Below are 23342 nucleotides of genomic sequence, written 5' to 3' on the forward strand. Positions count from 1 at the left end.
CTTTTATTACATATTTACCTATAACAAACAAGTGCATTTTACTGATTTATACTATCACGATCAATTATATCAAATTTTATTAAAATCAAATAACAATACAGAGATTATTAAATAACTCATATTTTAATATATTTTAAAAATTATATATATATATATATATTTTATCGATTTTTAAATTTATTTTAAATGGGATATTAAATTATTTTAAATTCATATGAATTTTTTATATGTGATAAAAGTATGATAAATTTTGAATTTAAATAAATGCATTAACAAACATGATCTAAGTAAAAATTATTAATTGTGTATGGAACGTTAGATATAACCTATTTCTACAGAATTTGCAATCTGATGAAAACCTTGCCAACTCAATTTTTCTCACTCCTTACGCGAAAACCGGTTTCAAAGTTCCAACAACAATTCCCATAATTTACAACAAAATGAATATTTACGTTTCGGAAATTAAAATAAAATAAAACTTTTGATGGATCTAATAAATCTATATCTCTATAATAATTCAAATATCTCCTCATTATTATATTTACATAAAAATGAAATCAATACAAAATATGTAAATAAACAAGAATTTTTCCATAACATATTATTAGCAGAAATATTGACGCTGTGGCATTTTTTTTTTATATTATTTTCTTTTAATAAAAAAAAATTAGTATTTATGTTAATTTTAATAGTATATACTTATTTAAATAAAATTTGTTTTGAAAGAAAATCATCTTAGAGAAAAAATTAAATAATTTCCGATTTGAATTAAAAAAAAAAGTAACAGTGTGTAGAGAAATTTTAATTGGGCAAAAACTTTATTTTTCTTAATTTTATTTAATATTCTATGAAATTTAAAAATATAATTAAAAATAAAGAAGAAAATGGAGAAGAGGAAAGAACAGAAAGTGAAGGTGGTTCATTCATTGTTTTGCTATAAGCAGAAAATAACTGGATTCATTCAGAGAAAGCAAGAAATCCAGCAAACCCACAAAAACAAGGGCATCGATTTTCCTTACAACAATTAGGGTTTGCATCAATCGGCGTTTGATGCATCAAAACCCGAAGAGAAAAGAAATTAAGCACATGCTGTTCTATACAAGAGGTGGAATTTGAAGAATAACATAAGATAAAGCAAGAACAATGATCAACGGAGGTAGCCATAGAAAGGAAGAGGAGTACTTGCGCGATTCAAGCTTCCAAGGGGCTCTGCAGTTCTCTGTTGAACTACGACGACGGTTTCTGCGACGCTCATGACGAATTCAATGGCCAATCGAACCATGGTTATGCAGAGTTCTAGTCTGTGGATCACCATCGCTTCTCTGAACTTTATCGTTTTCTGCTTCTCTTCTCTCTTCTCGCTCCAATGGCTTATCACCAATGGGTTGGGTTATCTCATTATATAATACCTTATGTTTCTGTGAGAATAATGGACCCACTTTATTAAAAAAAAAAATAAGAAAAAAGAGTAACGGGTAAATTTTTGCTGTTTAAAAATATTATTATTTAATTGTTTAAAATAATATCTTGGTTATGGGTAGGGTACGTTTGGTAAATTAGTGATGATTGTTTCTCATCATTTTATACTTTTCAATGTAAATTTTACTATATGATCTATGGATTAGAACACATTTAATATCTTATTAATGGCACTTTCTTGGATTTTGTTTTAATAACTATCAATTTAATTCAAAAACTATATAATTAATGTTTCATCACTTTAAAAATGAATTTAATGATATTTATTAAATTATTTCTTTTGGTTCAAGAGATTCCGTTTCCAACTAATTTAAGTATTTCTAAGTTTAAAACGTTTTTTCCAAATTTTTTTCACAATATAAATCACATGATTTATTTATTTAATCAAGGTTCAAAACTTGTACCGGGAGAGATGGGTCAGGCACGGTCGGTTGACGTAGTATAGCGGGAAGGTACCTGCGAAGACACTCCGACGCTCAAGTAAGTGAGAGATAGTATTTATAGGATTGCCTAATGGATTTTCTGTCCCTTGGACTCAGGGTAGTTATGGATAAGTCTTGTCAGTCGTGCCCTGGAATGCCCGAAAAACATATATTCTCTAAGCGCGTTTTCCTTATTTTTCGGAGGTGTATCTTAACCACCTTAGCTTGCCACATAAATGCCCTTATATTTATTATGCATTCGGTCGGTCGGCCACGTGTGTTCGTCCAGTGCCTACCGATACAAAACTCAATAAAAAAAACTGTAAAAAATGTAAAGATTTTTTTTTTATGAAAGATAGAGTCATGTTAAAATAAAGATAAATAAGACTATTTAATTAGTGATTGTATTTTTACTCCATCCATGTTGAAAATAAATTTCACAATCAGTATTTTGTTTTGGAATTAAATAGTTTTAAAATTTATTTATTTCCATATAAAACAAATTTACATATAACTTTTTTTATATATATTAATGTAAAGTGATTGATGCAGTTGAACAACTTGTACACACATACACGGGTACAGTTGGGTGATTCCAACAGTTCAGAGAGTATCTCAACGGATTAAATGTGATGTAAAGTTTCTAAAACATAAAGAACTACTAACCCTTCATTATCTTCATCTTAATCATTATTTTTATTTAGGAATGAAAATGTGGACAGTATTGTGAAAAAAAATAAATTTAAATCTATAGAGCCCAGACACTAATACGATACGGATACAGAAATACGTAAAATCTTTAAAATGTAGGACACGGATACACAAATCTATATATTATATAATTATGAATTATATAAATTGACAAGAAAGATTTTTGTGCACAAGTATGTTCCAGATTATTTTGTGAAGCAAAAATATGTTTTTCATGACTGGTTCACAAGGATTTGTTTCTTACTTTTATAATCATAATAACAATTTATACAATACAATTTTTATTTTGAGAAAATTAATGTATTTTTTCTTTTTAAAATTGTGTTAGAATTGTACTATAATTGTCAGAAATCTAACAAATATTTTTTGAATTGAACACTCCATGGATATATGTCTTACGAGTGTCATACGAGTGTCGGTATCGGACACCGACACATCATTTAAAAGGAATATCCGAGCTTCATAGGTTTCAATCCACTAATTAATTAAGTTTGTTTTGTATGTGGATGTAGTGATCCACTAACTTAAAAAAAATAAAAATTGTGTACTTATATCAAATACCAAATACCTATGTTATTTATTATTATTATTAATATTATTGGTGTATTATTATTGGTTTAGGTTAAATATGTGAAAGTGTGAAATGATAGGGTTGAAGATTAAATGAAGTGGGGTATAAGGGGCATGATGTTTATCTTTGAAAATTGAAATTGAATTATGAAGGGTCCCAAAAGTATGAATGTTGAGAAAGGTTCCTCAAAATGGCCATTCCATTAATCAAGGGTCAAGTGTTCCTCAACACGTCACACATCAACCTTTCACTCTTTTCTCCATTTCCAAACACCACTTTGTCTTACTCCTCTATGGATTCCTTTTTTTCCTTTATCATTCATTTCAAAATATTTCTACAAATAATCCTTATTCAATATTATTTATTATAATACTTTATTATTGAGAAATCAAATTCACAATATAAAAACCCAAAATGTGGATCTAAGAAATCAAATTCACAATTATAAATAAAAATAATGTTGTTAAAACATCAAAAACTTACTCAAAATTTCATTTATAAAAAAATGAATTCTAATATTAAAAACATAGTTTACGGGAGAGTAAAATTAAAATTAAGAGAAAACTATAATGGATTATGAGAATAGTAAGAATTTAAGAGAATGAAATTGAAATTATAAGTAAAATATAAAAAAAAAAGTTGTTTGAATTGGAACAAAGAATGTAGAAAAAGTATTGAAATTTCAAACGATGAGTGTGACAGATTTTTAAATATTTTAATATATAAGATTATGAATTTATTTTTATCTTCAAAATTAATTAAATATTAAATAAAATAAAATATTATTTAAAATTTATATTTATTTTAAAAATATATATTAAATAAATAAATTTATAAAATATCAACATTTAAATTAATAAAACTTAATTTATTTTTTATTTTATTGTTATAAAATTATAAATATCATTATATTAAAATATATTATATTAAAATATAATCGATTAAATTAAAAAAATTACTTTTGAAACGGAATTTTACTTTTGAAATTCTAATACTTTATTATCTCGATTTTGTAATTTTATCTCAACTGATGTGTTTTTTCCATTCAAAACAAAAAGCTTTAAATGTTTTTATATTAAAATAAGTAAATTAAATTTGCCTTTCTTCCTTGCTAGACACCTTAAACCAACGTAACTTAAATTCAGCTTCCCAAATCCAAATGTCAATACCAATAATTATTTCACATTCCAAATTTGACTGCTAAGAAATTAAATTCTCGAAATAAAAACTACAAAAATATAAAATATATTAAATTCTTACTATTTTATTTTTTTGACATGATTAAACATTAAAAACTCACTCAGAATTCAGTTTTTAGAAAACTAAATTTTAAATTGTGAATCGAATATTAGGAACTTACTGGGTACATAATGTCGTTAATTTTTTTATGAAGATATAATGAATGTCATTAATTTAATGGGATGAAAATATTTAATTGATAATTTCATAAAGGCTTAGTTTTAACTTTGATCTCTATATTTGTTTAAATCCACAACTTTAGTCTTTAAATTATTTTCTTCATACTTTCTTAACATTTTATTTAGTGTAATTTTGGTTTAAAGTTTATTTTATGTAATTTTTTCAGCTGTAAAATTGTATTTTAAATTACATTTGATAATAAATTTCTAAAATTATTATCCTACTCAATCATATATAAAAAAAAAAGTCATAGATCTTAATGGTAACAAAGCGTAGAAGGTAAGTTTACGCATTTGAACCCTAACAAACCAATCATAGATCTCAATAGTTGCAATGTTGAAGTGTTTTGTCTTAATGTATAAATAAGTTATACTAATGCAAGAAATTGTTTGTGATATTTTTTATGGTTCTAGATAACCTTGTGCGATCTAGATAACCTTGTGCGAGGAATCAACTTGGTTTGATCATAAAAAACATAAAACTTGAATAAATATATCATTTATAAATAACAATAATAAAAGAAATTCCCAAAGTTATTTTAATCCCAACATGTGTTATATCATTATTTATTTACTTTAGTTGTTTTGTAAAAGCTTCATCTCTCGAGCTAAATATTATAACATAATTTGTGTAGTTAGTTATTCATAAAATATATGCAATCAATCTCTATTTTTGCATTACTTCATCTTGAAATTTATTTCTACTATGATAAACATTAATTTCATGTGGATACGATAACCCTCAATTATACTACAGTTGACTCAGTCCGCTTGTTGAGAAAATAATTTTAAATCCGCCTTATCAATCAACAAGGTCCTAACATTCAACCTTAACAAATCAACCTAAGAATTGTTGGTTCCACTAACTTATAAAGTTAATATAAAAAGAATCAATTCTTGAACAACATTAACAGGATATACGCGGTAAGAAAGTATTAGTCTCTATTAAATATTGATCACAAAGAAGATATATGTCTATAAACTATTACCCACTTAAAGAGGATCCCAACCTTTATCACCTAAGAGGATACATGCCTTATCAACTCTTGTTTACAATAACAAACATCGATAGCAAAAGGAAAGTAGCCCCCATCAACTCTTACAACCTAAGATAATATGTAACTTATCAACTCTTGATCATCAAGAACAATATTGGAAACACTTCCAGCAAGAAAGACATTTAGTAAGCAATACTGGAACAACCTACCAAAAAGTAAAAAAGAAGTTACCCAAATTATTCACAATAGAAGCTCTCAAGAGAACAACATCACAAATCTTTAATTATCTTTTAAGTCTTAATAGCTCAAAATGAGTATTTAAAACTCTCAATTTTATCACACATAATACACTTTTCAATTCATAATACTCTTTTGAAGAGTGAGTGAAAGATTTTCAATATGTAAAAAAAATTACTCAATAAAAAAAAGTTAGGCAATTTAATAAAAAAATACTGATTACTTATAAAGTTACTAGTATGAATAAATCATTTTTTTAAAAGGAAAAATTCTTATTTAGGAAAAACGCATAGGTCAATTGCGAGTAAAAAAGGTTAAAATTTTGTTTTCTTGTAATAACATAAGCCTATGTCCATGCAACAAAATTGTAGAGAAACCCAACGAAAAATTTCTTCCTGCACCTCCATACTTTCCTTCTACATCCCCATAAATATGAAAATTTTAACTTTTTCCTTCTTGAATTGTTCAATCTTTAAGTCAAAAGTGTCTTATGGATTGCACAATTTGAAAGTCATTTTGAATTTGTATTTTGCAATCCAAAAGCCAAAAATAACTTCTAGATTGTGCAATCTGAAATCCATGTGACATTTTCCTCTCCAACTCCTCCATCCCCTCCACCATATTCTTATAAAAAAATGGACGCTTGGTGGCTAAGGTTGAACCTAATGCTCGTGGTTTTGCCGAAAATTGTAACCGTGATGAGTAAATTATTGTACTTTCACTTCCCATGTTTGTTGATGGCCTCCTCAAACTCCTCGCATCCTCTTCTTACTACATTCAAGACATTGAGCAAAAGGTAAATTATTTTATAACTCAAATCAATATTAGCTTTAAAAGGAAATTAATATGTAATTTATCCAAGGAATGTGTTTAGATCTCATTTTGTGGCTTTAAGTTCCATTCTAGGTTGCAAAACCACTTTCACAATTTCCAGGATATCAATCCCAAGGTCTACAACAACTTCTTGCTTCATATGGAGACAAGTAGACAAAGTTACCCTATTTTCCTCAACAAATTCTAGTCCTACCAGGTCATGAATGCATTGGAAACTAGAACTTCATGAGGCATTCATGGAGGATGTCAACCAACTTTGGCTTTCGAAATGCGAAATCTAAAAGTCACTTTTGGCTTCTAAACTCCACAAGGAAGTTATTTTTTACTTTCGAATTGCACAATCCATATGACTTCCAAATTTTGCAATCTTGAAGTCTTTTTTTAAGGATAAAAGACTTCCGGATTTTGTAATCCAAAAGCCAAATATGACTTCCTAATTGTGAAATATAGCAATGCAAAAAACATTTTTAACTTATAGATTACGCAATTCGAAAGATGCTTTTGACTTTTGGATTGCACAATCTAGAAAAAAGGCAAAGTAGGAACTTTTATAATCAAAAGAGTGCAGAAGAAAAGTATGGAGGTGCATAAAGAAATCCCTGAAACCTAATAGTAAGGGACCCAACAATGAATGAACTATAAGTCAGGGAGTTGCATTCTGCACCCTAATGTTTTCAAATGTGCATCCCTATGTGGTTGTGAAATGACAAAATTCTCCTTGAAAAAATGCATTTTAGATTACATATTCTAGAATGTATTTTCTAGATCCTTTTGGAATGAGCAATATAGAAGGCATTTATTTATTTTGTATTCTGGAATACAAATTTAGAGACTTTAATTTGTTGCCTTGTTTCATTTTCCTCCAAAAAATTAAACCTAAAGAATAAACAAAGTAACAAAATCAAAGATTGAAACAAAAATTGAAAGAAGAAAAGGCATGGAGAAGATAAATGGCATCAACAAGCTCGAATAAGCTTTCATAGTTTGATGGTATATAAACTAGTCATAAGTAACTCAACACTGATGAAAAAGAGAAGAATTAAAACCTTGAACGAGAAAACGATAAAGTGATATGAAAAATGATGAATTTTAGAATACGAATAAGCGAAAAATTGAAAGTGATGATTTAAATTGTTGCAAAGTGAAAGAGAATAGAGGGACTAAATATGTAACGAGGGAGTGAAACAAATTGAATAACTGCAAAACCCTAATTTCTCATGATGAAAACTAAAAAAAGTTGTATTTCATAATGTAAAAATACTTTTTGAAATGTGCAATTTAAAATGTATTTCTTTAATCTTGTATTTCCTATCATACATTATACAACACAAAATGATAAAAACATTATGAAAACGTACATTCAAAAATACAAATTTATAATTTTTTATTTTAGAATATACATTTCAAAATAAAAAAAAATAAAAAACATTATAATTTATATATTTCAAATATAAATTCTGTATTTTTAATTGTATATCCCAAAATACAAAACTTATATTCTAGAATTATATATAAAAATATTATTTTTAATATTTTAAAATATAAAATCTAAAAAATCACTAGATTATACAATCCAAAACTGAAATTGAAAATGGAAAAACAAAAAATCACAAAAAAATTTGTTTTCAGAAGGTTAAATTTAAAATTAAATTTTTTATGAGTATGGGTTGCAAACTTCAATACCCCATAAGTCAAGCCAAACACATGTCACCTGAGAGGAAGAACCATGTAGCCGTTAAATTTTTGAATTTTTGTATTAATTATGGACCCACTTAAAATGACCAGAAAGCCCTCGCATTTCAAATCCCCAAACCGCGATTACCTTAACTTTTACTCATTTTTGAATTGTTGATCAAATCTCAGCCGTTCACTCCAAAACCCCTTTTCCTTACTTCGTTTTCAACTGGAATTTTCAAATCATTCGAATCCTCACAGCAACAGCGAGAGTGAGTGAGTGAGTGAGTGAGTGAGAGAGAGAGAGAGAGAGAGAGAGAGTGTGTGTGTGTTTGTTTGCAAATGATTGACTTGGATCTATGTTGAACTTGAAGCAGTTCAATCTCAAATCCCTAGCAACAACACGCTGAACTCAGATTGAAGCAATTTCAGCTCTCCCCAAATTTTTCGCTTCGGGATCTTGTTCTGCAACTCTTCCTTCAGGTTCTGCAAATTTCCAACTCCTTTCACGATTTTAAGCTCGCTTTCGTTTATTTAACTTTTATAAATGATTTTTGCGTCATGCTTGAATTTTCATTTTCATTACGCTGCAGAATGCTGAGGGATTTCAAAGTTCCACGCCGAAACCCTGGAAAACACGAAGAACCCGAGAATGTGGATCCTCTGGATTCATCCACCACGGTTCAGAGGCACGCAGAAGGTTCTAGACCTCCGTTGAACACAATTCAGGAACCCGATGCGCATTGCGTGGGAAAGGTTGAGAGGACTCCTTCGAAGGCCAACAACAAAGGTCGCGGAGGAGCTGAGCTTCGCACGCCAGATAAGCACGGAGGAGGGAGCATGCTGTGGAAACAACGGTTCGGCTGGAATAACAAGAACGACGCCGTTTCCTCGTTCGGTGATGATAGGAGAGGATCTGTTGCTGGGAATGTGACTCCTCGCGTGCCTCGCACTGTGGGGAAAGCTTCTTCGAGTGTCACGGCTTGTTCCGAGAGCAACTCCACGCAGAGCACTCCGACTAAGAGTGTGACTAAGCCGCCCCCGAGCTCAAGTGTTCGGAGCAGGGCTGATGGAGGAGGCTTCAGTGCTCGTTTGGGGAACTATACTGCATTGTACAAAGGGGTTCCCAGTTCGGCTTGCTTGACTCCCACGGTTGTTAACACGGTCAAAGTGCCTCACTTTGATCTCAAGGAAGATTCTTCGTTTTGGATTAACCACAATGTACAGGTGAGTGATCCGGATATGTCACCAGTTGAGCTGATTTTATTTGGATGAGCGGGTTGTTTAATTCTGGTGCTTTTTGTGATTTGTGGTGTGAATTTTGTTATGTATAGGTTATTATTCGTGTTCGTCCTCTCAATAGCATGGAGCGATGTACACAAGGGTATAACAGATGCCTGAAACAAGAAAGCTCTCAGAGCATTAGTTGGACTGGGCATCAGGAAAACCGGTTCACCTTTGACCATGTTGCATGTGAAACCGTAGACCAGGTGTGGTTACATTGAAATGACTTTTTTGAGGTGCTAATTTCTTGTTGGGAAGGAGTTGTTAATTTCTGTCTCTGGTTTATGGCTGTGTAGGAAATGATTTTCAGATTGGCTGGTCTTCCGATGGTAGAGAACTGCCTCTCAGGATATAATAGTTGTATGTTTGCTTATGGACAGGTAATATCCTGAACTTAGCCTCTGTTCGACATTATGTGATAAAAACTGACTGGTAGTGTATGAAATAAAATAGATGAGCTTAGAAAAAGAAACCAGGAAAAACAGAAAATAGCATTTGTTCACATGCGTAACAGATTCTATGCACATGATCCAATCTATTGCTAATTGGATAATCTTGTGATTTGAAATTAAAAAAAGAATTTGGTTGACTGGCTCCTTAGTTTACCCATTGCCAAACAGTGGTAGTTAACTCCCAAGTTTTCATACATCATAATCAGGAGCTTCAGTTTGTCACTCACTGCCATTGGTTTTTTGTCAATAAGAATATGTACAGTTCTATGAATTAAGAATAAGCGTAGCACAACTAACATTTTAAAGTGTTTTTTATGCAGCAATTTAGCTCTCTGTGCAGTAAAGGGATCATTTATCACAAACTTATTAGTTGTAAATTCTAATGGGAGATTGTATTTCTCTGTTGTTGTACAACATAGTTAGAAATGGACAGTGAGTGGCATTTTTTTACTGTAAGATGATGGACGTCTCTTTTATTTTGCAGACAGGAAGTGGGAAAACATACACAATGCTCGGTGAAATTGAGGATCTAGATGTGAAGCCTAGTCCCCACCGTGGAATGACACCACGCATATTTGAGTTTTTGTTTGCCAGGATCCAAGCTGTAAATTCATTAATCTTTTGTAGCTAATTCAGTTTTTTATATATGAGGTCCATTTATGTAATCAATATTGATCAATTAATCCATATTTCTGTTTTTTATGTTTTATATTTGTTCTCTCAATCGGATTTCCAGGAAGAGGAAAGCCGAAGAGATGAGAACTTAAAATACAATTGCAAGTGTTCTTTCTTGGAGATTTACAATGAACAAATTACAGATCTACTTGATCCCTCCTCTACTAATTTGTTGGTAGGTGTAGTTTTTCACTCATCAGATGACTGTCAAACCTTTTTTAATTATTTCTCAGTGCTCCTTTTTTTCTTAATAGCTGCGTGAAGATGTCATGAAGGGTGTTTATGTTGAAAATTTATCGGAGTTTGAGGTTCAAAGTGTGAGCGACATTATAAGGCTTCTAATTCAGGTACATCCATGGGACCATCTTGTTCATTTTAAGGAATCCCCAAACAACTCCCTATCTTTGTTATTTAAATCAAATACATATTTGCTCTGAAATGCACTTTCGTCCATTAAGTTGTAGTTTCTGCTATGTAGGGTTCTGCAAATAGAAAAGTTGCAGCAACAAATATGAATAGAGAGAGCAGTAGGTCCCACAGTGTTTTTACGTGTGTAATTGAGAGCACATGGGAAAAGGATTCTACAACTAATCATCGTTTTGCAAGGTTAAACCTGGTTGATCTAGCTGGCTCCGAAAGGTATGCCTTAACTTATGGAGTTGATTGGACCAAGTGTATCTTGGGAACTGAGTGATGTAAGTGCATGTATACTAACAGAGTTATCATTAACATATATAACAGACAGAAGACTTCTGGTGCTGAGGGGGAGCGTTTAAAAGAAGCGGCTAATATCAATAAATCATTATCTACCTTGGGGTATTTGGATATTGCTACATAAATATTTAACATTGTCATATTTCTGCTTTCTCATTGAGTAACTAGTATTCTCCAATCACTCTTGCAGTCATGTTATTATGATATTAGTGGATGTGGCAAATGGGAAGCAGAGGCATATCCCTTATAGAGACTCCAGACTAACGTTTCTTCTTCAGGTTGATTTATGTACTGGTTTCCATTGAATCATTGGTCTCAGGGTTTCTTCTTTATTCACCACTATTTGGCATAAAATGCAGGACTCTCTTGGTGGAAACTCGAAAACAATGATCATTGCCAATGTCAGCCCTTCTATGTGGTCTGTTCATTTTATCTGGAACTATATTTCCTTTATCTAAATTTACAACTTGCCGTAGAAGCTTGATGGGGCTTTATCCATTTCACTGTTGCAGCTGCGCCACTGAAACATTGAATACACTTAAATTTGCTCAGAGAGCAAAACTTATACAAAATAATGTGAGTGCAATTCTAACATTCTTCTGAATCGAAGGAATGAATCTCATCAACCTCTCACCCCTATTCATTCTGTATCTTTTTCTTGTAGGCTGTGGTGAATGAAGATTCTACTGGGGATGTAATAGCTTTACAGCATCAAATTCGGGTTTTGAAGGTGGTGTCAATTATTTGTCGTAGTATTAGCTTTGTTTGAGTTGATACTCTAACTTAAAAGTCAAATTTTGGGGCAGGAGGAGCTTTCTACCCTCAAACGGCATCAGAATGTCTCCAGGTCTTTGTCATTTTCTTTGGCTTCTGTCAGAGATATAAAACAATCACTAGAACTAGAAGACTGTTGTCTAGAAAATGCTACTGACTTGGTTGATCAATGTGAAGAAAATATGTCCGAGTATGAATCCAAGGGCATCAGAATGTCCCACACACAGGTATACCGGCTTTGCTATGTTAATGATAGCTAGTGGAATGAAATTTATGTTTAAAAATTAAACTAATGAATATTTCTATTATTTTCATGCATTGTTCCTTCAAGATTTAATGAATTAAGGACTTTATAATTAATCATTTATTTTCTAAGAGATAAGGGTCCAAAGTAAAATGAAAAGTTATGACTATGCTGTTAGATTTTGTGGGAGAGTGAGCCTTATTGGAAAGGTAAGGCTATGCCTCGGGATTTGTTCCAAGTTTTAGCTGTGAAAACAACCTTTACATCAGGCCCTCCCTCTATCCCATGATGGTGCGAGGCTTGTGCACTAGGCTGCCTATGGCTAACATACATCCAACACTAGTCTTCTAAAGTTATATAGTTGTTAGCTTAGCATCTCCATGAAGTGACCATATAGTTTTTTCATTCACACCTTCGTATATTTATATGATCAAAATCATTTGTGTCTCAGTTAAAATCATTGGAGACAACTCTTGCTGGTGCTTTGAGAAGGGAACAGATGGCAGAAATTTCTATTAAGCAACTTGAAGCTGAAATTGAACAATTAAACCATTTGGTAGTTCTCTTATGAGGTCTTTTTTCTATTGGAGTTAATATTTCAACTGTCTTCACTCTTTATCTATAAATCTGCTGTCACTCAGGTTCGTCAAAGAGAAGAGGACACTAGGAGTTGCAAAATGATGCTTAGGTTTCGTGAAGACAAAATTCGTAGATTGGAATCCAGACTAGCTGGTTCCATTCCCATAGACACATTTTTGCTGGAAGAGAATAAAACACTTTCTGAGGAAAATCAGATACTTCAGGGAAAACTTGATCGAAATCCTGAAGTTACTCGGTTTGCTGTAGAGAATATTAGGCTTCTAGACCAACTTAAAAGGTAATATATCTTTTCTAACCAAGACTGTGACTATGAAATATTCTCTCTTTTTAGCAGTTCCTTACAACTACTTGCACAGATATCAAGAGTTCTATGAAGAAGGGGAGAGAGAGATTCTTTTGGCTGAAGTGTCGTCTTTGAGGGAACAAGTATATGTGCTTCTATAATTTAATACAAATAATTTCCATTCTAGATTCCTCGTTTTTAAGATTTTATGATTGAAAAACATTTGCTCTGTAGTTGCTTCAATATCATCATGGAAGAAACTCCATACAGGGTAGTTCAAATCATGAAACTCAACCTCAGGTCAGTATACAATTACCTGAAGCAGTTCATGTTTTTCATTTATTGAACATTTCATTCCTTTTTGCATGTTAGAACAATGTTTTCTGAAATTGTGTTTCTAAACCAGACTAACGTCATTAGTTGTACTAGTATTGTATGAAAAATACAGTCATCATTACTATAGTTATCACTAATCAACTCCTAAAATAGCCCCTTAATTGAAGCAGCTATTGACTGTTCATGTTTACTGTAAAATGCAATATATTTCTAACACTTTAATTTTACCACTGGTGCAGGAAGCTCAGTGCTGCAAGAAAGAGAATAGTTCTTTTGATCAAGAGGTTTTATTCCTTCATAACATAACAATTTAAACTTTTTTTTTCTTAACAAAATAATGATGTGAGGACCACTTCTTCTAATGGTTTGCAGCTAAGAAACACCCTTGACGAGTTACAGGAATGCAGGCGTAATTTAAATTATTGCTTAGAGGAGAATGCAAAACTCAGTAGGTATAGTTTCTGTACTATTGTTGAAGTTCATTTGGTTGTATGCAAGCAGATTGGAGCTCCAAATTTAGGCACTATAAAAATGCTAATGTTTTTGCATTGCATATTTATACAGGGAAATAGACTCTCTTCACTCAATGTTAAGCAACACAACTGCTACAAAGGTAGTCTTGTTATTCTGATTTAACATGTATTCATTTTTTCTCTAACATATAATGTACAAATCAATAGGAAAAGTTGAATGCTGTTTTTGTATGGTCTTTACTTCAACAAAAAATATTGTCCTTTACTGCCCCTTTCTATGTATGAAATCTGTGTTATGTGAAATAAAGTCTATTTTTTTTATCATTATTGTTTGCAGGCTTCTACAAAAGGATCGTTTTGTGATGCTCAGGCAGTTCAACAGATGGGGGTGAAGCATGAAACTCAAATGTTAAAACACACAGATGATGTTATAAATTTGCAGCTGGAATTAGATATAATGAAGGTCATTTTGAAGGAAGAGAGGACTTTCCGTGGCATATTGGAGGAGCAAACCAAATGCTTAAGTCAGGATTTTTTTATGGCAAAAGACAGTCTTAAGCAGACAAGCAGACAATTAGAAGATGCAAATGATGAGCTGAAAGAGGCAAAATCTGTTATTGAAGCTCTAGAATCACAGGAAATATTATCTATCAAAGAGATAGATGAGATAAGGAACAAGAACAACCATTATCTGGAGCTTATGGGGAAACAAGAGCATGAAATCATGACCCTGAAGAATCAACTTGTGTCTAAGGAGTTTAGAGATAATATTCCTTCAGATCATCCGGAGTTTGAAAACAAGTCTCCTTTACAGGTAAGACTTAAAAGGATGCATGATTCTCTTGAAAAAGCCAAGCAACTGAACATGTCATACCAAAGTGATCGTGCATTCCAGATATCCAATGAAGAAGAGATGGATGAAATCCGTCGGCAAGCTGAGGCTGAAACTTGTGAGGTGATTGTCTGTATGCAAGAAGAACTTGCCCTGCTCCAGCATCAAGTAAATGACAGTCATTTGAAGGAAAAAGAATTGAAAGAGAGTGTTCTGAATCTGGAAACTGAATTGAAGGAGGTGTACAACAAATTGCATTCAACTATTGATGATAATCAAAATTTAAAGGAAGAGATTGGCCAGAAAGATATAGAACTCATGTCACTGGCTGAAGAATGGGAATTATTAACCTCCGAGATTGAAGAAATTCTTTTCGATGGATGTGAGGCTCTTCTTGATGCCTCTGACCAACTTGGTGACATAAGCAATTTATTTCCGCAGAAACGAATCTGGATTTCTGAACAAGTTGGCATGGTGGTTAGAAAAATCTCTGAAAAGGAATTATTAATTGATGAACTTAGAAGATGTTTGGAAGATGCAAGCAATAAAAGAAGTGATATGGAGTCTATGTTGAAGTCCTTAAGAAGTGCAACATTAGTGATTACAGAATCCCATCAGAAGGAGTGCCTTGAAAAAGAAAAAGAAATTCTCCTATTGACCACACAACTGAATGAAAAAACATCTATTGTGGCAAAGCTGAAGGAGCAGTTGATAATGGCTCAAGATCATAGCAGAAAAACATCAAACTGTGCAACAGCAGCTTTTGTGGTTGTGAATAGAATGTCAGAAGTGAATCTTGGTTACCTTGATGATCTAAAGCATAAAGGTATTCAACTTAGTGAATTAGCTTTGGCTAATCAAACGAAGGATGCCCTTCTCATTGACCAATCCACTTCACTTGTTCAAGCAGAAAGACAGGTAACAGAGTTACAGGAAAGGTGTAATGAATTATCGCAGAAGCTCTCGGAGGAGCAAGAGCACTTATGTGCTTTGGCTCAAGAACATGTCAGTAAATTGTCAAACTGTGCAACAGCAGCTTTTGTGGTTGTAAATAGATTGTCAGAAGCGAATCTTGGTTACCTCAATGATCTAAAGCATAAGGGTATTCAACTTGGTGAATTAGCAGAGACTAATCAGAGGATGGATGCCCTTATAATTGAACAATCCACTTCACTTGTTGAAGCAGAAAGGCAGATAACAGACTTACAAGAAAGATGTAATGAATTATGGCAGAAATTGTCTGAGGAGCAAGAGAATTCTTGTGCTTTGGAACAAAAGCTTGAAGATCTTGAAAAGAATGACATTTCAAAGACAAAGGAGCAGCTAGTGATATTACAAGATGGTGTCTCTTCACTCAGGTCATGCATGGCCTCTTTTGCAGACCATTCAGAAAGTCTTGATAATAAAAAATCATTGGATGCTTGCACATCAAACTGTGATGATATTGGTGAACCAAGGGTAAGCTAATGCTGCTTTTTAATAGATTTACTTTTGACAATGCCATTTTTATTTCATTGATGTCAGTGATCTGTGAATGATTTTTATTCTGTATTTTCTATTTTGGTTGCAGAACTGTTCTGAAACACATATAAATAGTGATTCAGATCCCCATTCTGTTCAAGAACCTATAGTTGACCTGGCTGACTTACCCTTTAAGTTGGACAAACGTGGATATTGTATGAATGATCCAAAATCAAGAAGAGTTTCGACAGATGTGCGTGAAAGAGATGTTACCATTTCACTTTTGAGAAAAGAAATAGAATGTGCTCTTGAAAGCTTAAAAGAAGTGCAATATGAGATGGCCAGATTACATGAAGAGAAAAAGGAGATGTCAAAGTGTGAACTGAAGAGTCGGCAAAGCATTGAGTGCCTCACAAAGCAGATACTTTTCCTGCAAGAAGCCATGAACCACTTTGAAGAGAAATCCAAAGTCAAGATTGAAGTACTCAGTCAAAAACTTAGAGACCTGGAGAAACCTCTGACAGAAGCCAGCTCCCATTGGTACCAAAAGAAAGAGGTAATCCTTTAGTGAATTAAATATAATGTCCAGTGTTGAACTATAATTGTTTTTTTCTCCCTCTTTCAAGGATGAAAATTGTGTTTGCTTTATCTGCTTTTGTTGTTGTCACAAGCTTCCCCAATCCCTATTCATTCTGATAGAGAACACTTGTTGGTGTAAATATATCTTACATTTGCTTCGAATATGACTAGAATACTTCTTATAAGACATGGACGGTCCACCTAGAGCTCGCTTTTGGGTTGAGTTCGGCTTGGTTGTTCTATGATAGAGTTAACATTCAGCAGCTTTATGCATACTGCTTTTTTCTTTGCAGTTACTTGAACTTGAAGTTGGGGAAGCAAAGATCGTTCAAGCTCAGAAATCTCAGGAGGCATCTTGTATTCTTGCTAAATTTGAAGAAGCACAAGATACGATGAGAGAAGCAGATATTATGATCAACGGATTGGTGATAGCTAATGAGTCAATGAAGATTGATATCAAGATACTGAAAGACACAGAAGTGAAATTACTCAACGAAAATCGTATATTAGTCAGCAATATTGAAAGCTTACAAAATGTTGTCGATTTGAAGCATCGGGAGATAGAGGACCTTGTTGAATCAAGTCTAGTAGAAACAAGGGATCTAACTGTTAAGTTGGATGATGTCATTAAAGAATTCCAATTGATGATGACAGAAAATTTCATGTCTCTGGCTTGTGATTTAGAGTGCTTAAAATCTCAATGTCTATATTCCACTAAGTTGATACAGCCATGGCTTGAGAAGGTATGGTCTGAGATAGTTTTCAAAGATTGTGCCATGTCTGTGCTACATCTCTGTCACATGGGTATTTTACTGGAAACAGTAACAGGGATGCAGGCAGAAAATGGTTTGCTTTCATATGGCTTGTGTGAATCAAACTCTGTCATAAGTGATTTGAAGGAACATAATTATAGGACAAAACAAGAGCTTGATATGTGCAGAATCTTGAAAGGGAAACTGCTGGCTGACATCAAGACCAGTTTTGATCGCGTAACTAAGAAAGAAGTTGAAGCTGGAGAGATCACCATCAAACTGAACACTTTTGCTAAAAACATATCAGACCTACAGCTTCAGGAGGAGATGATGTTGCAAAGGTCTAATGAAATAGGATCCCAACTTGCTAAGCTGATGAGGGAATTGGATGTAAGTAATATAGACATTGTTACATCCCTTTTAGATCAAGAGACACTACTGAAACAGAAAGTTGAGGCCATTGATTCTCAGGCTGATTTGTTTATGACAGATTGGTATGCCAAAGACTTTGAATCGCTTATCTATACTTCTGAACTAAAATATATGTCATGTAGTATAGCTAATATGGAGGAGTGTTTTGTCAAGCACTCTATATTGGTTGAGCAACTGAAGAAAGAAGTAATCTTGTCCCAAGTAGAAACTGAGTTAGCAGAACAAATTTTGATGGATAAGGAAGTTGAAGTTTCCCGTTTAGAAAGAGAAGTTCGGCAGACAAAAGTGGAAAGGAAAGACCTATTAGCAGAATTGAACCAGAATGTCTTAAGGATTACAGAAATGGGTGAAGTAAACAAGGTCCTTGAACAAAATATTGAGTCCCTAAAGGAGGTTACTTCTTCTAATAATGCATTGAAGGGAGAACTTTTTGATGTTAAGGAGACACGCAAAAGACTGCTGGATAAGATTCTTGATCTAGAAGCTGATTATGATAAAGTAATTGCTGATGTCATAGAGAAGGACGTGACTTCCGAATTTTCTTTCCAACAGATTTCTTTATTTGAACGCCAAAACACAGAGTTAAAGAAAGTAAACTGTATGTTGGAAAACTCATCTTGCATGCTTGAGAATGAACTGAGCCTAAAGGATTCAGAGCTGACTAGAATGCAGAGCTTATTGCAAGTTGAGTTATCCAGAAAGGATGATGTAATAAAAGGACTGTTGTATGATCTGAGCTTACTACAGGAATCTGCATCTAACAATAAAGACCAAAAAGATGAAATTGAAAACATTCTGGTTACAATGGAGGCATTAGAAGCAGATCTTGCCACTAAATCTGTTGAACTTGCTGATTCTGTCGCAAAATGTCAGTTGCTTGAAGCTCAGTTGAAGGCCAAATCAGATATGATTACAGCTCTTGAGTTGGATTTCTCAAAAGAACGCGAGGCCCTACAGTTGCAAGTCAGTGACAATCAAGAACTTAGAACTAATATTGAAGAGGCCTTGGCAGCAAGAAAACTGTCTGACAATGAGCTCAGAGAAAGAATGAAGATAACAGAGAGCTTAGAGGATGAAATTCTGGAAATGAATAGTGTGATAAGCCAAATGGATGATTCAATTAAAAACCTGAGCAGTGAACTGGATGAACTCACTATTGAGAGGGATCAGCTTCAGGGTCAAGTAATTTGCCTAAAGAATAGGCTTGAAAAAGCTGAAGAACAAGCTGAAGCTAATGAAGCAATTGCTCAAGAAAATCAGAAGGTAATGCTTTATGGTTAATCTATTAATAATGCAGCTTGTTTTCCTTTTATGACATTATTATTGAGTAATCCATGGTTCTACATGAAGAACTTTGTTATGGAGTATTATATCATAAATAGTTGTATTTATTTGCTTCTTCACTGGGAATGAACTAAGTCAAAAGAAAAAAATGGCAAACAAGTTGAATGGCTGTTTCTTCTTTATTCCTGTCTGAATTTTCTTTACATTGATTACAGGAGGCGGAAACAAGAAAAATTTATGCCGAAGACAAAGAAGAAGAGGTCAAACTTCTAGAGAGATCAGTTGAAGAGCTGGAAAGTACTATTAATGTACTAGAAAACAAAGTGAGTTGTAATATTTTCTGGAGATATACCTTCATAGGTATCACACGTCCTTTGCAAGAAGCTGCTGCTGCTGATATTTAACAAAGTGAGTTATAATTATTTTGTTCAGGCTGACATCATTAAAGAAGAAGCAGAACGACAGCGGCTGCAAAGAGAAGATCTAGAGTTGGAGCTACATTCATTAAAGGATCTGATGCAAAATGTCAAAAATGTTGATGGTGACATGAGAAGGTTTAGGCCACTTAATCGCCATCTATGTCCCTATTTTGTGTTTATATTGCTTCTTTATGGCCAATACAAATCTACTGTGCTACTCTCTAGATCTATTAGTATAAAATATTTTACTGTTTCTATTTCAATTCCTGTAGATTTTTGGAAGAAAAAGAGAAAGGCCTCAATGAAGCCCTAAATCACATACAGGTTCTTAAGAGGGAGTTAGCAGGAAAGGATACAGAGGTAGGTTAATTACTATGTGACTGCTCTCTCATGTCTCTTGGATTGACGTGTCTAAATAAACATTCATTTTTTTTCGTCTTTTATCCGACAGATTCAACAGATGAAAGCTCATATTTCAGAGCTAAATTTGCATGCTGAAGCACAGGCCAAGGAGTACAAGCAGAAAGTTAGTAATTGTACTGAATAAAATAATCTTGGATGTTATTAATTGTAAATTGTATTGAAGCTTAGCAGCACCAGTTATGCACACTGAGATTAATCTTGCATCCTTACTTTATTAATAAGTTCTATTGTACTAAGTATGTCGTTATTTTAAATCAGTTCAAAGCATTGGAAGCCATGGCTGAGCAAGTCAAACCTGACGGCCTTTCAATTAATTGTTCCAGTGCTAATTCTTACAATGCACTGTCAAATAAGTCTGAGAAAAATGCCACCAAGTCTCGAGGTTCTAGCTCTCCTTTCAAATGCATTGGGTTAGGCTTGGCACAACAGGTAAAATATGAGAAGGTTGAAGAGCTATCTGCTGCAAGACTGCGCATTGAAGAACTAGAAGCCCAGGCAGCATGTCGACAGAGAGAGGTTGACTTTTCTCTTCAACTGCATATTCTAAAGTAGTTTGTTTTGCTTTTTATGGGCTTCAATTTGTCTTTACTTTTCTTTTCCAGATATTTGCACTGAATGCCAAATTAGCATCTGCCGAGAGCATGACCCATGATGTAATTCGAGACTTACTTGGAGTAAAGTTGGATATGACCACTTGTGTGGTAAGTTCATCTACCTCTTTAGCGATTTCTCTTTCAATGTCTAAAAATATTTCATTTTCCGTATCCACAGGGAAATCAAACTTTCATGTTATCGTTATTCTGACAGGAAATTATGCACTTTGCAATGGTATATGGTAAAAAATGGAATAGATAAAAATGGAAGCAGAAAATGTTTTTAGAAAAGAATATTTAGTTTTATGATATTCACCCAATGACTCCCATCTTTAATTTAATTTCCTTTATGTAGTCACTCTTCGACAATGAGCAAGCGCAGGATATTACAGAGAAAGTTCAATTTCTTACTCTAGACCCCCAAGACAAGGTAGTGTAAACTTTCGACTAGATTGTGATATTATTATGCTGGAGCTTAGTTAATCTGAATTGGTGTTCATTTCTGGAACAGGAGGTCGTTAAACTTAAGAAGCAGCTGAATGAATTCATTGAGGAGAGACAGGGGTATTTAAATTTGACGTTCTTTTTCTTCTTTTGAGAGATTAGGGTTTGAGAATCAAATCTTATAGCTTTTCTTTTCTGTATACGTAAAAATTCTTACAAATCTGAATCCCCCTACATGGCAGATGGCTGCTAGAAATGGATAGGAAACAAGCGGAATTGGTAGCTGTACAAATTGCATTGGAAAACCTTCGGCAGCGAGACCAAATGCTAAAAACAGAAAACGAAATGCTGAAGGTAGAATATTAAAGCTTTATTCTTTGTTTTTGGTGCGGTTTGTTTACTTTTCTTCCATTTCTAATTGACGAGCTTGGTTCTCTCATTTCCTGCAGATGGAAAATACAAGTAAGAAGAATAAAGTACTAGAACTGGAGGAGGAAATTAAAAAGTTGTCTGGTCAGCAAAACCTTCAGCAGCGTATTCATCATCATGCTAAAATTAAGGTAAGATTTTTACTTTGCTAAAGGTTCAAGCAGATTTTGTCTTTTTGCTTCCTGCCTTAATTTTGCAGCACTAGAGATAATATTGTCAACCTGTTTAATCTAAATATAGTATTTAGTACTAACTATATTTATTTTTATATAGTTCTTCCTCATAAATATTACTAAGAAAAAAAATTATAAAATTTCATTTCTCTTAATTGTCAAGGTATCTTTAAAATATAATTCTATTCGCTGGATTCAATCTTGAGACTGATCGTGGAATTTTGCAACAGGAGGAAAACAACAAGTTAAAGACACAGAACGAAGAACTCAGCGCAAAACTTCGGAGGGCAGAGGTCTTCCTTTCCCGCGTCAAAGAAGACCTTGCTCGTCTTCGTTCTTCTGCTGGCGTGAAAACCAGTATTAATTTTGACGAGGAACAACGTCTGATGATAAAACTGAAGGTCAGTTACAAAAAAGTAATGTGTTGTACTCCGAGTAGCTTAATAACAGAACTCAAATTTAATTATTTGAGTGAATAATGTCACAGGAGATCGAGGAGGAGAAAGTAGAGTTAGCTCAGCAATTACTGAGGTTGTCCACAAATGTTCTTAAGGTCAGGACAATGATTTATGCTTCTTGCTCTGTTGCACCCTTTTCTTGCAACCTCTCCAATGCAATGAAAACAAAGTCTGTGGTTTGTTAAACAACCTTATTTATGCTTCACTTTCAGGTGGCTGGAATATCAAGACCAACATCGGACATAAATCCTTCTCTGGCTGAGGAAGCCCTACAGGAGATCAAGAATAGGATAACTACTCTTGAAATGGAACAAGAAGATTTGAAGTTTAAGGTAAGAACACTATACACTAAGTAGAGAGTAATTCGTTTGCGAAGCCTTCTATGTCAAATTTAAAGAACATTTTGCTTACTTTTCTACACAGAATAAAATTATCAAGGAAAAGATCCGATTATCCGAGCTCATGCCACAAACTTCTCCTCTGAACTCGAGATCTGAAGAGAATCGTTTAACACCACCAAGGGCATCCCTAGCGCCATTCCTTTCCAGTTTTGATAGATAGTGAAACGTGTTACTGTATTCTGTTGTTGTTTAGTTTAGCCATTCATGTCATATTCTTTAATTATCCTGTAAATAACGTGTATGTAGCAATCTACGTGTAAATAATCTTTACACACAGTCAGAAAGCAATTCAAAGAGAAATTATTTTTTCAAAGCCTTTGCATTATATAAAATTTCGTATATTTTATTTATGGCTTAAGTTGGATTAGTTAAATTCAATGTACATTGAAATTTATTAGATAGAATAAGTTACGAAAATTTTACTTTTTGGTCAAGTCTGGAATAGCTATTGTCTTAAACTTTTTTTATAGAATCTTAATCTTT

General features: G+C 33.3%; 1 protein-coding gene across 1 annotated transcript; it reads left to right on the top strand.

Moving 5' to 3' along the window:
* Positions 1-8520: 8520 nt before the first annotated feature.
* Positions 8521-23217, top strand: POK2 (phragmoplast orienting kinesin 2). The gene is made up of 38 exons (XM_068610025.2): positions 8521-8827; positions 8938-9571; positions 9679-9834; positions 9925-10008; positions 10565-10684; positions 10817-10930; positions 11010-11102; positions 11234-11394; positions 11497-11571; positions 11660-11747; positions 11829-11887; positions 11982-12045; positions 12134-12199; positions 12276-12470; positions 12939-13043; positions 13129-13364; positions 13444-13513; positions 13605-13670; positions 13946-13990; positions 14079-14158; positions 14271-14319; positions 14517-16469; positions 16582-17028; positions 17345-19498; positions 19735-19842; positions 19952-20073; positions 20211-20298; positions 20390-20464; positions 20620-20877; positions 20964-21062; positions 21310-21384; positions 21466-21518; positions 21641-21752; positions 21848-21958; positions 22231-22401; positions 22488-22553; positions 22671-22790; positions 22882-23217. The coding sequence occupies exons 2-38, from the start codon at positions 8939-8941 to the stop codon at positions 23017-23019; spliced, it is 8709 nt and encodes a 2902-aa protein (XP_068466126.2). The 5' UTR covers positions 8521-8827; position 8938; the 3' UTR covers positions 23020-23217.
* The last annotated feature ends 125 nt before the right edge of the window (positions 23218-23342 follow it).

The sequence above is a fragment of the Phaseolus vulgaris genome, chromosome 3 (genome assembly GCF_051622355.1).
Source record: "Phaseolus vulgaris cultivar YP4 chromosome 3, ASM5162235v1, whole genome shotgun sequence".
NCBI lineage: Eukaryota > Viridiplantae > Streptophyta > Magnoliopsida > Fabales > Fabaceae > Phaseolus > Phaseolus vulgaris.

Coding starts and splice junctions, on each gene's coding strand:
- POK2 (XM_068610025.2), top strand. CDS start 8,939: ATGCTGAGGGATTTCAAAGTTCCACGCCGAAACCCTGGAAAACACGAA. Junction 11,888..11,981: donor AATGTCAGCCCTTCTATGTG/GTCTGTTCATTT, acceptor TCACTGTTGCAG/CTGCGCCACTGAAACATTGA. Junction 13,991..14,078: donor ATAGTTCTTTTGATCAAGAG/GTTTTATTCCTT, acceptor AATGGTTTGCAG/CTAAGAAACACCCTTGACGA.